A 17,144-nucleotide genomic window follows, 5' to 3' on the forward strand; every position below is an offset into this window, starting at 1 on the left:
ATGTCCTCACATCTTGCATTCTGGCTTACAAAAATTAAAATATGTAGTCCGGGAGGTGGTGCAGCAGATAAAGCATTGGACTCTCAAGAATGAGGTCCTGAGTTCAATCCCCGGCAGAGTGATGTCTGGCTCTTTCTCTCTCCTCCTGTTTCTCATTAATAAATAAGTAAATAAATTTTTTTTTTAAAAAATTTAAAAACCAACCTAAAATATTTACTATCTGCCCTATCATAGATCAAACAATGAAATAGGAAGTTTATTGAGCATATTAAGTGAACTGTTCTAAAGAGAGAACTTTTAATTGGAACTATTAAATTACCACAGCAAATTTAAATAAACTATTTGGAGATTCCTACAGGTTCCTAAGTAGGCACTGTGTTTTGTGTAGCAAGACATAATGGCATTGTAGATATATCTATATGTATGTTGAAGGATTGAAATGATGTGTTTTCTGGTGATCTTTCTGGATCTAGACCATTGCATTTAATAGGTGAAACATGCAAGGTACTTAAATGAATAGGGAGGAGGTGATGGACTAGTCAACAAAATATTTTATTCATTTAAGTACCTTACCTCTCTTTAGAACAGTTCACTTAATATGCTCAATAAACTTACATTTAGGGTAGGAAACCAGTATTCTGTAAATACACTGTTTAAACATTAAATATTACAATGAAATAAGGAAAAACTCCAGTATCTCACTTTAAGATTAAGTGTTAAGAATAACTTCCTATTGACTCCAATAAAAACTACAAAGATACTGAATGAAATTTTTCTGTCATTACAGAAATGGATTCCTTATTGTTAGACATATAAAAATATTTTTAAATTGATTTGTTAGATATGTGTCCAAGAATTCCAGAGCCCTTTGGTAAATACTTAAATACCTGTGGTCCAGTGGATATAAAGCTTAAGATTCTGAAGCATGAGGTCCTGAGTTTGATCCCTGGCAGTACATGTACCAGAGTGATGTCTGGTTCTCTCTTCTATCCTTCTCATTAGTAAATAAAATATATATATAAAAAAAACACCTTAAACTCTCAACTTCTACCAAACTTGACCATAACTAGTAACATGGTGAAAGCATATGTCAGTAAAATCACTTTGCTCAATTTCCCATTAAATCATTTCTACTGGGGGAAAACAAGTTATAAACAAGTATCTAGAAAAATACTAAAAGCAGCTTTGTAATCAACTTAATATGCCACTCTTTTGCCTCAGTTGTATATTTAATCCCTAATATATAGTACTTTAAAACATAGCTTTAACATGGTTTGATCAACTTGAAATAAGATTCATAAAATGTACCTTTTGATGTTTGTTCTGGAGTTTCGATGAGACATATACGTAAGAGTTCTGTGCAAAAATATTGGCTATAAAAAAGTTTTAAAATATTAAAATTAAACAGTGAAATTCTAAGAAAAAATAATACTGATGAATTTTGTTGATTACTTACTGCTATAAGATTTCGAGTTCGAAGAAATCTATAGATCTGCGTCGGTTCTAGGTAACAGGAAACAAAATTCAAATGTTATCTAAATGTACTTACCTAAATGGCCAAAATAAACAAACAAACAAAAACCTCATGTACCTAGTCAGTAACTACCTAATATGGAAGTCATGTCCCAAATTAAGGAAACTGGTATGCATGGTAAAAGAGTATAATCTGGGTGGGGATAGATAGCATAATGGTTATGCAAAGAAACTCTCGTGCCTGAGGCTCCCAATTCCCAGGTTCAATCCCCCGCACCACCATAAGCCAGAGCTGAGCAGTGCTCTGGTGTTTCTCACTGTCTCTCTGCATCTCTCTCAAAAATAAAAATAAATAAATAATAAAAAGATAATATAATCTATAGTATAATCCACAAATAGTATAATAGTATAATCCACAAATTTCACCAACATTTATCGTACTTTATTTTAAAGACTTATTTCACAAGAGAGTAGTAGAGCTTTTCAAACCTCAGAGCACAGGTATATGATTTGTTGGGGACAGAGTCTGGGGTCTCAGACCTACACTAAGTCTTAAACTTTACTCACTAAGCCATTTGCTCGTCATCATTTACAACCATTATCTGTATATCTATTTCTTTAAAATATATATTTTTATATTTATTTCCTTTTGTTGCACTCATTATCTATATAATGATCTCATATATCTATATAATGTATATCTATTTCTATATATTGTTATTACCAGGACGTTACCACTGAGTCAAGTTTTCCCAAATAAAAAGAGACGTACAGAAAGAGGGAAAGACACTGTGGCACTGAAGCACCCTCCAGTGATGTGGAAGCAGGGCTGAATCTAAATCTACTTCTAGTTTAAGGCTGCCTAAATCTTGTGTTTTTGTTATCTGGTTTTTTCTTTCTTTTTTTTTTTTTTTTTTTTTTTACTTTTTTAAGATTTGTTAATGGGTGGGGTATAAAAGGGAAGAAAGAAAGAGAACCAGAATATCACTTTGGCACATGTAATGTAGGGGACTGAACTCAAACTTGCTGCTTGAGAGTTCAACATTATCCACTGTGCCACCTCCTGGACCACCCTGAATCTTACTAAACCCTGCATTACTAAGGCAGCTGCTTGTAAACTAGTTTGAATGTAGAACTGAAATAATTCTTTTTTTTTATCTAAAGTTGGCTTACAAGACTCAGCATTTGAGTGGGGGGCTTCAGCCTGTCCTCTTATTAGATAATTATTCTTTTTTTAAAAAAAAAAGATTTTATTTATGAGAAAGACAGGAGGAGAGAGAAAGAACCAGACATCACTCTGGCACATGTGCTGCTGGGGATGGAACTCGGGACCTCATGCTTGAGAGTCCAAAGCTTTATCACTGCGCCACCACCCAGACCACACTAGGTAATTATTCTTTTAATATATTTACAGCCAGACCATATGGTGACACACCCAGTTAAATGCACTAGGATAGGAATAAGGACCCGGATTTGAGCCCTTGCTTCCAACCAGGTGCCACGACACTTCAGGGGCAGTGAAGCAGACCTGCAGATATCTTTCTCTCCCTCTCCTTCCTTGCCCCTCTCAATTACTGTCCTATGGAATGAAAAGAAAAAAAAGGGCCACCAGGAGCTGTGGAAGAGGGAGTGCAGCAGGTTAAGTACATGTGGTGCAAAGCGCAAGGACTGGTATGAGGATCCTGGTTCAAGCCCCCGGCTCCCCACTGCAGGGGGGTCGCTTCACAAGTGGTGAAGGAGGTCTATAGGTGTGTCTGTCTTTCTCTCCCCCCCTCTCCATTTGTCTGTCCTATCCAACAGCAATGACATCAACTACAACAATAATAACTACAACACTAAAAAATAAAAAACAAGGGCAACAAAAGGAAAAATATAAGAAAAATTTAATAAAGAGAGAAAGATATATATAGTAGTTTCTTTTTATATATCTTATCTCTTATAAAAAACCAAGTGAAGTTCAGCCTCAGCATTTTTTTTTAGTAATAAAATTTAAAAAAAGGAAAAGATAATAAGTGGTCAGGGTTGGGCAGAGGCACACTGGGTTAGGCACACATAATGAAGCTCAAAGACTCGTATGGGTCCCATTTTGAGCCTCCAGCTTCCCCACCTTTGGGGGGGGATATCACTTCACAAGCAGTGAAGCAGGTCTGCAGGTGTCTATCTTTCTCTCCCCCTCTCTATCTTCCCCATTTCTCTCAATTTCTCTGTCCTCCTATCCAATAAAATGGGTAAAAAGGCTACCACGCACAGTGCATTTATAGTGTAGGCATAGAGCCCCAGCGATAACCCTGGAGGAAAATTAATTATGAAAGGGGGGCCAGGTAGTGGCACACCTGGTTGAGCGCATTGTGCAAGGACCTGGGTTCGAGCCCCCAGTCCCTACCTGCAGGGGAAAAGCTTCACAAGTGGTAGAGCAGTGCTGCAGATATCTCTCTGTCTTTCACCCTATTTCCCTCTCGACTTCTGTCTTTATTCTATAAATAAATAAAGATAATAAAAAAAAATTTAAAAAAGAAAATAAATGAGTGGTCCCAGAGGTGGATCAGTGATAAAGCACAGGACTTGCATACTTGAGGTCCCAAGTTCAATCCCCAGCAGCGCATGTACCAGAGTGTTGTCTGGTTCTTTTTTTTTTTTTTTTTTTTTTAATCTCCAGGGTTATGACTGGGGCTTGGTTCCTGCACCATGAATCCACTGCACCTGGTGGCCATCTTTTTTCCATTGTTGTTAATTGTTTTCACTGTTGTTGCTGTTGGATAGGACAGGGAGAAATCAAGAGAGAATGGGAAGACAGGGTGGGAGAGGAAATTAAGACACCTGCAGACCTGCGCTTCACCACTTGTGAAGTGACCCCCCCCATGCGGGGGCAAGGGGGCTTGAACAGGGATCCTTAAGCTGGTCTTTGCACTTAACTCACTGTGCTAGTCGGGGCCCCCACCACCTGGTTCTTACTCTCTCTGGTTATCTTCATCAATAATAAAATATTTTTAAAAACAAGATAAAATTTCGTTTAAATTATTTATTTATTGGTTAGAGACAGAAATCAAGAGGGAAGGGGATATATACACACACATACAGAAAAAGAAAAATAGAGAAAAACACTTCTTCACTGCTTATGAAACTTTCCCCCTAAAAGTGGGAACTGGGGGGCTTGAACCCTGGTCCTTGGACATGGCAACATGTGAGCTCAACTAGGTATACCACCACCTGGCTGCCAAAATAAAATTTTTTATAAAAATATTTTTAGGAGTTGGGCTGTAGTGCAGTGGGTTAAGCCTACGTGGCACGAAGCGCAAGGACTGGGATAAGGATCCTGGTTCAAGCCCTGGCTCCGCCTAAAAAGAAAACCCCAAAAGATCCAGCTTTTTTCCTCTGCTCAGGCAGCAGCCAGAGCTCTCAGAAAGCGTTAAACCAGTTCTGAGTGAGATCTTAACTGGCAGGGGAGTCGCTTCACAGGCGGTGAAGCAGGTCTGCAGGTGTCTGTCTTTCTCTCCCCCTTTGTCTTCCCCTCCCCTCTCCATTTCTCTCTGTCCTATCCAACAACGACGACGACAATAAAAAAGCAAGGGCAACAACAGGGAATATATATATATTAGGGAGCTGGGTGGTAGCGCAGAGGGTTAAGCACACATGGTGCAAAGCACAAGGACCAGCATAAAAATCCCAGTTCAAGGGGGTCGGGTGGTGGCGCAGTGGGTTAAGCGCATGTGGCGCAAAGCGCAGGGACCGGCGAAAGGATCCCGGTTCGAGCCCCCGGCTCCCCACCTGCAGGGGGGTCGCTTCACGGGCGGTGAAGCAGGTCTGCAGGTGTCTATCTTTCTCTCCCCTTCTCTGTCTTCCCCTCCTCTCTCCATTTCTCTGTCCTATCCAACAACGAATTGCGTCAACAAGGGCAATAATAATAACCACAACGAGGCTACAACAAGGGCAACAAAAGGGGGGAAAAATGGCCTCCAGGAGCGGTGGATTCATGGTGCAGGCACCGAGCCCAGCAATAACCCTGGAGGAGGAAAAAAAAAAAAAATTAAAAAAAAAAAAAATCCCCTGGTTCCCCACCTCGGGGGGGGGGGGGGGGTTGCTTCACAAGTGGTGAAGCAGGTCTACAAGTGTCTATTCCCCCCCCATCTTCCTGTTCTCTCAAATCTGTCCTATCCAATAACAATGACAGCAATAACAATGATAAACAACAAAGGCAACAGAAGGGGGAAAACAGCCTCAGGAGCAGTGGATTCGTAGTGCAGGCACTGAGCCCCAGCAATAACCCTGGAGGCAATATGTGTGTGTGTGTATCATATAATGTATAATAATATATATTATTCCAGAGACAAAAGAAATTGGAAAGAAGGAGACAGACTGGGAGAGAGACAGAGACACCTGCAGCACTGCTTCACCACTCCACCTGCAAGTCGGGCTTGAACCCGAGTACCTGTGCCCAGTAATGTGTGCACTTAACCAAGTGTGCCCACAGCCTGGCCCCAAAAATAAAATTTCTAAATGGTCTTTGAAGCAGCTCTAGTGTCTCTCCTCTCTTCCTATCTTTCTTCTTCTTCTTTTTTTCCTTTTCTTTTAACCAGAGCACTGTTCAGCTCTGGCTTATGGTGGGGGGGGGGGGATTGAACCTGGGACTTTAGAGCCTCAGGCATGAGAGTCTGTTTGCATAACCATTATGCTATCTACCCTCCGCCCATCTTCCTATCTTTCAACTTAATAACAACAAGGGGCCCAAGAAGTATCAGTGAATAAAATGGTGGACTCCCAAGTATAAGGTCCCAAATTAATTCCAGGCATCATGTGATGCTGATTATTTTTTGCCTCCAGGGTTATTACTTAGGGCTTGGTGCCTGCATTTCGAATCCACTGCTCCTGGAGGCCATTTTTTCTTTCTTTTTTTTTTTTGTTACTCTTCTTGTTAACCTTGTTGTCATTATTATTGTTGTATAGGACAAAGAAATCAAGAGAGGAGGGAGAGAAAGACAGATACCTGAAGATATGCTTCCCACTGCAGGTGGGGAGCTGGGGGCACAAACTGGGATCCGTATGCTGGTCCTTGTGCTTCGCGCTATGTGTGCTTAACCCACTGTGTTACTGCCCAACCCCGATTCTTTAAAGATACTGTAAGGAGCAGTGGAATCTTCTCAAAAGCATTTAAAAAAAAATGGTAGTAAAAATACATAAAGTGACAGTCATCTAAAGTGGAATGAACCCCTCTCCTAGAGATCCCAATACAGATGAATCAGTCTCAATACTGAAATTGAAATACAAACTATAGTTAAATTTTAATGAAGTTGTTACAGTTCCAAAATTTTATTTCGCTTAATGTAAATATTGCTTTAACGTGTAATTACTACCCCAATATATGTATTTTAAGAAATCAACAGATTTCACAGTAGGTGTGTATGAGGTCTTATGCTTGATCCCCACCACTGTATATGCCAGAGTGATGCTCTGTGGGCAGGGGTAGATAGCATAATGGTTATGCAAAGAGACTCTCATGCCTGAGGCTGGCTCCAAAAAATCCGGGTTCAATCCCCTGCACCAACATACTTCAGAGCAGTGCTCTGTTAAAAAACAAAACAAGTGCGAGCCCTGTGGTAGCGCAGTGGGTTAACCGCACATGGTGCAAAAGCGCAAGGAACAGAGTTAAGTATCCTGGTTCGAGCCCCCCACCCACATACAGGGGAGTCCCTTCACAGGCAGTGAAGCAGATCTGTAGGTGTCTTTCTCTGCCCCCTCCCTTCCCGTTCTCTCTCCATTTCTGTCTGTTCTAACAACTATGACATCAATAACTACAACTATATATATATATATATATACACACACACACATACACACAAACACACACACACACACACATATACAGTGGTCCAGGTCGTGGCACAGTGGATAAAATGTTGGGACTCTCAAGCATTAGGTTCTGAGTTCAGTCTCCTGGAGCACATATGCCAGAGTGATTGATAGCTGGTTCTTTTTCTCTCCCCTCTTATTCCTCTCATTAATAAATAAATAAAATATTTTTTAAAAGTAAAGTGATGCTCTGCTAGAATGATTTAGTACTCTCTCATTAATAAATAAATCTTTTAAAGGGGGGGGTAAAGACGGAGTACGGTAGTATGGTGCTAAAATTAGAAGCATGAGTTCCCTCATTCCCTTCTTGGCATCCCACGTGCCACAGTGATGTTCTGGTTCACTTTCTCTCGCATCCCCTCTCCCACACTTCTCAATCGTATATTAGTAAATAAAAGCTTGCAGTCCAGGAAGTGGTGCAGTGGATAAAGCATGAGATCCTAAATTCAATCCCCAGCAGCACATGTACTATAGTGATTATCTTTTTTTCTCTCAGTAATAAAATCTTTATAGAAACAAACAAAAAGTCAATGCCGGGTGTAGGGCGGTAGCACAGCTGGTTGAGCACACATGGCACTGCGTAGAGATCCCGGTTTGAGCCCCCCGGCTCCCCTGCAACTTCACAGGCGGTAAAGCAGGACTGCACGTGTCTATCTTTCTCTCCCCCTCTCTCCATTTCTCTCTGTCCTATCCAACAACAACAATAATAATCACAACAATGATAAAACAACAAGCGCAACTAAAGGGGAACAAATGGTCTCCAGGATTCCTGGTGCAGGCACCGAGAAACACCCCCCCCCCCCCCCCCCGCAATAAACCTGGAGGCAAAAAAAAAAAAGTCAATGCCAAGTCTCTGAAATGCTGAGTTTAGTTAAAATCAAACTGCTAGGGAGTCAAGTGGTAGCGCAGCGGGTTAAGAGCACGTGGCGCGGGAGTCTGGCTGTAGCACAGCGGGTTAAGCGCAGGTGGCGCAAAGCACAAGGACCGGCAAAAGGATCCCGGTTCGAACCCCGGCTCCCCACCTGCAGGGGAGTCGCTTCACAGGCGGTGAAGCAGGTCTGCAGGTGTCTATCTTTCTCTCCCCCTCTGTCTTCCCCTCCTCTCTCCATTTCTCTGTCCTATCCAACAAGGACACATCAGTAACAACAATAAGAACTACAATTAAACAACAAGGGCAACAAAAGGGAATACATAAATATTAAAAAAAAAAAAAAAAAAAAAAAGAATAGGAATGCTATCAGGGGAGGGGATGGGATACCGAGTTCTGGTGGTGGGACCTGTGTGGAACTGTACCCCTCTTATCCTGTGGTCTTGTCAGTGTCTGCATTTTGTAAAGAAAAAAAAATTTTTTTAATCTTATAAAAAGATTAGGTTATAGAAAATATTTTATAGGTCAAGGAAGTGGCACAGTAGATAAAGCATCAGACTCTCAAGCATGAGGTCCTGAGTTCAATCCCTGGCAGCACATGTACCAGGATGATGCCTGGTTCTTTGTCTCGCCTATGTTTATCATTAATAAATAAATAAAATATTTTTAAAAATTATATGGAGGGTAGATAGCATAATGGTTATGCAAACAGACTCTCCTGTCTGAGGCTCCAAAGTCCCAGGTTCAACCCCCCGCATCACCATAAGCCAGAGCTGAACAGTACTCTGGTTAAAAATAATAATATTAAATTAGAAAATATTTTATAGTGGTCCAGGATGTGGCGCAATGGATCAAGAATCAAGAACTTGACCTTAATCAAGCATAAGATCCCGGAGTTCAATCCCCGGCGCAAGATCCCGGAGTTCAATCCCCGGCGGCATATGTACCAGTGATGTCTTGTTTTGTCTGTCTTCCTTTCTCGTTAATAAATAAAATCTTGGTGGTCCGGGAGGTGGCGCAGTGGATAAAGCATTGGACTCTCAAGCATGAGGTCCTGAGTTCAGTCCCCGACAGCACAAGTACCAGAGTGATGTCTGACTCTTTCTCTCTCCTCCTATGTTTCTCATTAATAAATAAATAAGGGAGTTGGGTGGTAGTGCAGCGCAGGTGGCGCGAAGCACAAGGACCGGCAATGGCAATAAGGATCCCGGTTCAAGCCCCCGGCTCCCCACCTGTAGGGGCGTCGCTTCACAGGCAGTGAAGCAGGTCTGCAGGTATCTTTCTCTCCCCCTCTGTCAATTTCTCTGTCCTATCCAACAACGACATCAATAACAGCAATAACTACCACAGTAAAAAAGGGGCAACAAAAGGGAAAACATAAATATATTAATAATAATAATATAAATAAAATATTTTTTAAAATAAAGAAATAAAATCTTGGGGGTCAGGCTGTAGCACAGCAGGTTAAGCACAGGTGGCACCAAACTAAAGGTCTGAGCCCCCGGCTCCCTGGGAGCCGGCTTCACAAGCAGTGAAGCAGCTCTTTCTCTCCCCCTCTCTGTCTTCCCCTCCTTTCTCCATTTCTCTCTGTCCTATCTGACAACAACAACATCAATAACAACAACCACAACAATGGAAAAAAAATGCAAGGGCAACAAAAAAGGAAAATAAAATTTTTTAATAAATGAAATCTTTTAAAAAAGAGAATATTATATAGACTAATACTGTAGTGCCACTTATTGACTGTACTCATGGTTTGTTTTTAATAAAGAAGAGTCAAAATTATCTATGCTTGATTTTATTCTGACTTATTAACAAATATATGGAGCTGGGCAATGGGGCACTAGAGTGAGTGCACATGTTACAATGCACAAGGATCAAGCCCCTAGTCCCTATCTTTGCTAGCAGTGAATAATGCAAATGTCTCTCCCTTTTCCCTCCGAATTTCTCTCCATCTTCATCATACATACAGACACACACACACACATTTAACAAATGTATTAGGGAGCCAGGCAGAGTGCACATGTTACAATATGCAGAGACCCCTTGTCCCCCACCTGCAAAGGGGAAGCTCAAAAGCAGTGAAGCAGTGTTGAAGCAACTGCGCAGGTGTCTCTCTCCCTATCTTCCCCTTCTCTTCCAATTTCTGACTCTATCCAAAATAAATAAATTAACTAAATTTTACAAATACATTAAGTGGTCAAACTCAGAAACTAAAATCAAAATGAGAGAAGAGTCAGTTTTGTGAGCAAATGCAGTTTTGTTTATTTGTATTTTACCAAAGCATGGCTCAAGTGTGGCTTATGGTGATGCTGGGGACTGAATTCAGTTTTGGAACTGAGAGTTGGGAACCTCAGGCCTGGAAGTCTGTTTGCATAGCCCAGATGCTATCTCCCCAAGCCCCAGATATAGTTCTTAGTAACAGTTCTATGAAAACATCAGAAAGCAAAATAACCTTCTTAAAACAATCTGGCTTCTCATAACATCTAGAAAATATGTATTTTTAATTTTCACTCAGGCTTTACTAAATTAAGTATTAGCTTCAAATAACCTAGTTAGGAAATCAGGTATTTCAGAAGAGGTACAAACATGTACGTTTACTGTCACCTGCACTTGCGCAGCTCCAAATTAAAGCACCCACATTTTTTAATGCACAGCCAACAAAAGTAAGGCTGCCAATTTCAAGGAGGTTCAATATATTTGAATAAAACGGAAATTTCTTATACTAAATTACTATTAGGATTTCATGAAGCACTGATGAGGGAGAATAAAAGAAGGGTATTAAACAATGTAATTCCTCTTTCCAAGCACAGCTGATACCATGCCCTTAACATATGCCACAGGAAAACTAAATAAAGACATTCGGTGTACAGCCGAGTTTGCTCAAGTTTCTACAACCTATTTAGTAATTAAAGACTTTCCAAATTATAGTATCTACATGAAAGCAGAAAGGTAAACAATCAGGACATAATATTCACTGAAGAAAGACTTCAGATTATCTCTTGTTAAGATGTTTTCTTATACCAACTAATTCTATTGTTTATTCCCAGCCCCCTCCCTCCCTTTCCAAATTAAATCATGGGCGCGCTCTCAAAACAGACCTTAAAAACCTAAAGTGTCATTTAAAACAAAAACAAAAAGAAAGAAAGAAAAACAAAAAGAAAAGTTCCGGAATTGAGACAAGTGCAAGGAGCAGAATTCCGGGTCCACCTCGGGGATGTTGTTTAAACATCACTGTCTCAGTTGATGTGTCCAAGAAATGGGCGGGTGCTAGACGTGAAAGGTGCCATGTTCAGCCGGCAGCAGCACCAAGCTGGGGGGGGGGGGGGCACTGCACACTAGTGACAATTGGGTCGATTTCATCCCACGCAGCTCTTCAGAGAGACACAGAGGCTGGCTTCAGTTTTGCTTCTTAAAAACCTACAACCGACCCCCCCCCCCCCCGCACTTCTACAGTCCGAAACGCGTCCAACAACAAGCATCCTCGCTCCGACTCCTCACCTAAAAGGAGCCTGGGAACGTGGGGGACCCATCTAACCCTCTCGTCAGGAGCCTCGCCGGGACCCCTATTCCTCGTCCCTCAAAGGCTCTGGGTTTCGGGGGACTCCCCACCCTGCGCCGTGCGAAATCCCGACAGGGGGGTAGAGACCTCTCCCTCCACTGCCCCAGCCCGGGGGACTCTCGGGGAGGAAGGGGGCCCCGGCACGGGCGGGCGGCCGTCCCCCCTCGGCGCTGGCGGAGCAGAGCCGAGCAGAGCCGAGCGGGGCTTCCTGCCCCTCCGAGGAGCCTCAAACATACTCACTCTCAAAGGCCTGGAGGAAGAGCTCGTGGTCAGCCTGGACGTGCTCCATTTTCGGCTTCTTCACCGGCAACACCGCGGCCCCCCCCGCGGCCGCCGCCGAGGAGGAGGAAGAGGCCGAGTAGCCGCCACCGCCTCCGCAGCCCCCGCCACCGGATTTGCCGCCCGACGCCGTCGCCGCCGCCGCCACCGCCGCCGAACCCCCGAAGCCGCCTCCCCCGGACCCCGCGCTGGGCCCCGAGCCGCCCCCTCCCCCACCGCCGTGCTTCTGAGGCGCCATCGCGGTTCCTGCCTCCTCCCCGCCAGCTACCCGCCGGGCGGCCCCGGAGAGTAAGCGCCTGCACCGCCGACCGCTCGCCCCAACAGGCTCCGGCGGACCGAGGGGGGAAGGAGGAGAGAGGGGAGGAGAGGGGAAGGGAAGGGAGGAGGAGAGGAGGGAAAGGAGGGAGGAAAAAAAAAAGTGTCTCCTCCTGAGAGCCCCGCTCTGCTCGGGAGGCTGCTCACCCTACGCTGGCTCTCGCTCCGCCCACTCCCCCCGCCCGGCGCTCTGATTGGCCGGCGGGAGCGCGCGCCGCCCGGCCGCCCAGCCCATTGGCCCGCAGATTCCCCCGTCAGTCACGCGGAGGCGCTTCTGGCAGAGGGGCGGCTTGGTTGGCCCGTGCGCGCTGCCGATCGCGGGCCCGGCCGCCTCTTTGAACTGAATTCGCGGGAAAATTAGGGGTCGGAGCGGCCTTCCTGCTGGCCCCGGTGCATTGTGGGCAGAGAGGGACCCAGAGAGCGGCTTAGGGAGCCGTTTCTCGCCTTCGCAGCGTCGTCGGCCACCGCCCCCAGGGGGGGTCGGGACCCCTGAGGGGAAGCGGGCCTCTGAGGAATTGGGGGGCGTGGGACCTGCGAAGGGAACTGAGATGCGTTAATGATCTCCGACTCCCTAAATTCCCGGGGAAGGAGCCCGCCTGAGCCGCTGGTCGGGTCGCTTCTGCTCTGAGGGACTCCCGGGGCGGGGATCGCGACCCCTGCCCGCCCGTCCCCACGTGCCCCGCGCGGCGCTCGGCCGGACCCACCCGCGAGAGGCCCCGGGGCCGCTGCTCTCGGACGCCCGGCGCCGGCAGCGAGTTGTGTGTGGCGGGCACGTCCTCTCACCCGAGGGACCGTGGTTTCGGTGGGTGGCCCCCCGAGGCTGCAGCTCCGTCGCAGAGAAGGTGTGACTTTTTAACGAGGTGGCATCAAAACCCAGAAATTGTATCTCCACCCCGCCCCCCACCCCAACACACACACCCACGAGATCAAAGCTCCGAGAGACCATGCGGGTGATTTCTTGAGAAGTCCGCACATGCCTCTGGAGATCCTATTCTTCCTGCACTCAAGACGTGACGATGAAATTCCCTGTTCTGCGGGTCTTAAAAAAAAAAAAAAAAAAAAGACCCGTAGGCCCGACTCTGGTCCGGGCTGGTTTGCGGTGGAGCTGACAAAAGATTTGAATTTCTGGTTTCAGCATAATGAACTCAAGGGATGTGCTTTCAATTCAAATTCTGTGGTCTTCTTATACTGAAGGGAAACGTTAGCCTCAAGTATGCCCATCTAAAGACCCAACCATTTCATATGCAACGTTTTTCAAATGCGTTTTGGGTCTTTTATTAACGACTGGAGCATGGTTTGTAAAACAAATGGCTTTTGGGGATGGTTGTGTAAATGCATCTGCTTTTAGGAAAGTATTTGTCACCTTAGAAAAAGGAACCCCACGCAAAGCACAAGGACCAGCATAAAGAGTCACAGTTCAGTTCGAGCCCCCGGCTCCCCACCTGCACGGGCGTCGCTTCACAGGCGGTGAAGCAGGTCTGCAGGTGTCTATCTTTCTCTCCCCCTCTCTCTCTGTCTTCCCCTCCTCTCTCCATTTCTCTCTGTCCTATCCGGCAACGACATTAATAACAGCAACAACAATAACTACAACAACAATAAAAAGCAACAAGGGCAACAAAAGGGAAAATCAATAAATAATTTAAGAAAAAGAAACCCCACAAATGATGCATTTAGTGTGACACTTGACATCTCAAGAAGACATCTGAAATTAGGTATACCCCTCTTATCTGAAATTGGATATACCTGTTGTTATTCAATGTGCAGCACATATTTTTCATAAGTCAAAAAAGTTCAGGATGCTCTTTTGTTTTACTATTTTCTGAAACTTGTACTTTTACAAAATTCCCCCCTCCAAAAAAAAAAAATGTTTTTCTTTTCTCAGATTTCTGAAACAAGACATCTTTGATTAATGCCACTCTACAGAGACTTGGGAATTTTAGATCTTGATAACTGTCGTTCTCCCCCTGTACAAGGTAAGAAAATAAGGCTTCATCACTTCAGTCGGGATCTGGAGAATTAAACCTCACGAGGTCACATGTCTACTTACAAGCCAAATGCTAGTTGGCCAACACTAAATATAACCAACAAAATGACCGGTTCTCATTTATTTTGGGTGGAGTTGGGAGGACAGGTGCAGTCAAGACTAAGTCACAGAGGAACAGAGAAGTGGAACAAAGAGGATTTGGATATCCTTACAGGGCATTTTCTTTGAGAATGTCATGCTTCAGCATGAGTGTGGTTTTAATAAAGGTAGCTAGCTAATACTGGTCATGAAAATCAAAGCCAATCAATATGTTATGAGAAAGTGCGAAAAATTCTTACTTTTCATATCATTTTTACAGGATGTAGAACACTAAAAATAAAACATTTTTTGCCCTCAAAATGTTAAGAGTTAATTGAAAGGCTATCTTGGTTACAGTACCACTTTCTTAGTCAGATTTCATTCTATAGGTAAAACATTTACAGATAATCTCTGGGCTACATATTTTTGTGGTGTCTAATTTGTGTTATTTCTAAGCTTGGGGTGGTAACTACTTTTAAGACATAATGTTGCATCAATTCATTGTCGGTGACATATATGTATTTAATCCCCTGCCTCACACTAAATTGGAATTGCTTTCTAGGTCTTTGTTTTTGCCTTAATGGCCACATCTAGAAATAGTTTGGTTGTGAAAAGCTAAGGACACTGTACAATCTTTCATGTTTTCTAGTAAAGAACTAGATGTGTGTGTGTGTTGAAGGAAAGAATAGCAATCATTTAAAATCTTTGCAACTATTATCTCTGTGTTTTTTATGTATGTTATCTCACTTTTTCATAATGGTCTTATTAAATTGATATTTTCCTTTTGCAGATGAGAAAGTAGGCTTAGATGCTTTATGTGACTTACTCATTTGTGGGCTATGCTGTCAATTGGACCCAGGTTTCTGAATTATAATTTCTATGTTCTAATGCAGTCAGAATAAAATTACCCTTAGTATCCCCAGTAGAATAAGTATTTATTTCTGAGGGAGAGAAAGAAGAGAAAAAGAGGAATAGAATATCACTCTGGCATATATAATTACAGGAATCAAACTCAGGACCTCATGCCTTTTATCCACCACCTCCCAGGCCATTTAATTGTGTGTTTTTTTAATGATGATCATCGAGTTATAGATAAACCTGCCAATGTCCATGTCCAGCAGAGAGGCAATTACAGAAGCCATAATTCCCACCTTCTGCACCCCAAAAAAGAATTTTGGTTCATACTGCCAAAGAAATAAATGATAGGGGTAGATGACCAGAGGGCTCTAAATCAGTTCCACCAGGACCTGAAGCATCAGGAATCTTGTTCTTATACCATTACTAAAAGGAAGAAAGGGAGACATATCTGGAAAACACCTGAGGAACCCAGATATTGTTTCCTCTGATCTGACAGAGAAGAGGGGGAAAAAAGAAGGAACCTCTAAAATAATAGTAGGTGTAGGTATGACTTTAAAAAGAAAAGAAGGGGACCCAGGTGTTGGCACACCTGGCACACCTGGCTGAGTGCACATGTTACAGTGCACAAGGACACAGGTTTGAGCCCCCAGTCCCCACCTGCAGGGGGGTCACTTCACAAGCGGTGAAGCAGGGCTGTAGGTGTCTATCTGTCTCCCGAGAGAGAGAGAAAGAGAGAGAGAGAGGACAGGAAGACAGAGGGGGAGAGAAAGACACCTGCAGCCCTGCTTCACCGCTTGTGAAGTGACCCCCTTGCAGGTGAGGGGGGGCCTTGAACCAGTATCCTTAGGCCAGTCCTTGCACTTTGCAGCATGTATCCTTACCCCACTGTGCTACCACCTGGCCCCCTAATTAATCTTTTTTTAAAGAGGCAAGATGATTTTAGGTTAAGAGAGATCAGTAAATCTTGAATCCCTTGTGCTGAAATGAATAGCCATCATTATTGAATGCATTTGTTGAAAAATAACCTAATTATCAAGCTTTTTTTTTAAGATACAAGAAGTAGAGAGGCAGAGAGACAGACAGACACCACAGTACCAAAGCTTCCTTCAATGCTGTGGGGTCTGGGCTTGAACCTGGGCTAAATATATGACAAAGCAGCCCACTGTTCAAGAGAGCTATTTCACCAGCTCTAGATATAAGATTTCTTGTCTTTTTAAAATTTATTTATGATAGTGGTCCAGGAGGTGGCAGAGTGATGGAGCTTTGGACTCTCAAGCATAAGGTCCCAAGTTCAATCCCCAGCAGCACATGTGCCAGAGTGATGTCTGGTTCTTTCTCTCTCCTGTCTTTCTCATAAATAAATAAAAATCTTTAAAAAAATTATTTATGATAGAGAGGGAGAGAGGTAGAGGTAGATTGCATACTTGTTATGCAAAGAGATTTATTTTATTTTATTTTATTTTTTTGCCTCCAGCGTTATTGCTGGGGCTCAGTGCCTGCACCATGAATCCATTGCTCCTGGAGGCTATTTTTTCCCTTTTGTTGCCCTAGTTGTTTTATTGTTGTTGTTGTTGATGTCATTATTGTTGGATAGAACAGAGAAATGGAGAGAGGAGGGGAAGACAGAGAGGAGGAGAGAAAGATAGACACCTGCAGACCTGCTTCACCGCTTGTGAAGCGACTCCCCTGCAGGTGGGGAGCCGGGGGCTCCAACCAGGATCCTTATGCCGGTCTTTGTGCTTTGCACCACCTGAGGAGTCTATCTTTCTATGCCGTCACAGTAAAGTCCATCAGAAGACTGAAGGAGTTGAAAGACCAGTAGAAGCGCTACCACCTGCAATATTACTTGCCTGTAATAAATGGATTAATTTATAATAATGAAA

General features: G+C 43.7%; 1 protein-coding gene across 2 annotated transcripts in view; it reads right to left on the reverse strand.

The window, feature by feature from the left end:
* SUZ12 (SUZ12 polycomb repressive complex 2 subunit) overlaps nt 1-12,769 on the reverse strand; it is a 77,073-nt gene extending 64,304 nt beyond the window's left edge. Inside the window, exons 1-3 of one of the 2 annotated variants that reach the window (XM_007530814.3) lie at nt 11,988-12,769; nt 1,457-1,503; nt 1,309-1,373 (exon numbers count right to left, since the gene is read on the reverse strand). In XM_007530814.3, the coding sequence (XP_007530876.1) occupies nt 1,309-1,373; nt 1,457-1,503; nt 11,988-12,264 (389 nt within the window). In that variant the 5' untranslated portion in view covers nt 12,265-12,769. The remainder of the gene's footprint in view (nt 1-1,308; nt 1,374-1,456; nt 1,504-11,987) is intronic. The other variant, XM_016191566.2, reaches the window with a different exon arrangement.
* Between the last annotated feature and the right edge of the window lie 4,375 nt (nt 12,770-17,144).

This window comes from Erinaceus europaeus, chromosome 12 (assembly GCF_950295315.1).
Source record: "Erinaceus europaeus chromosome 12, mEriEur2.1, whole genome shotgun sequence".
Lineage (NCBI taxonomy): Eukaryota > Metazoa > Chordata > Mammalia > Eulipotyphla > Erinaceidae > Erinaceus > Erinaceus europaeus.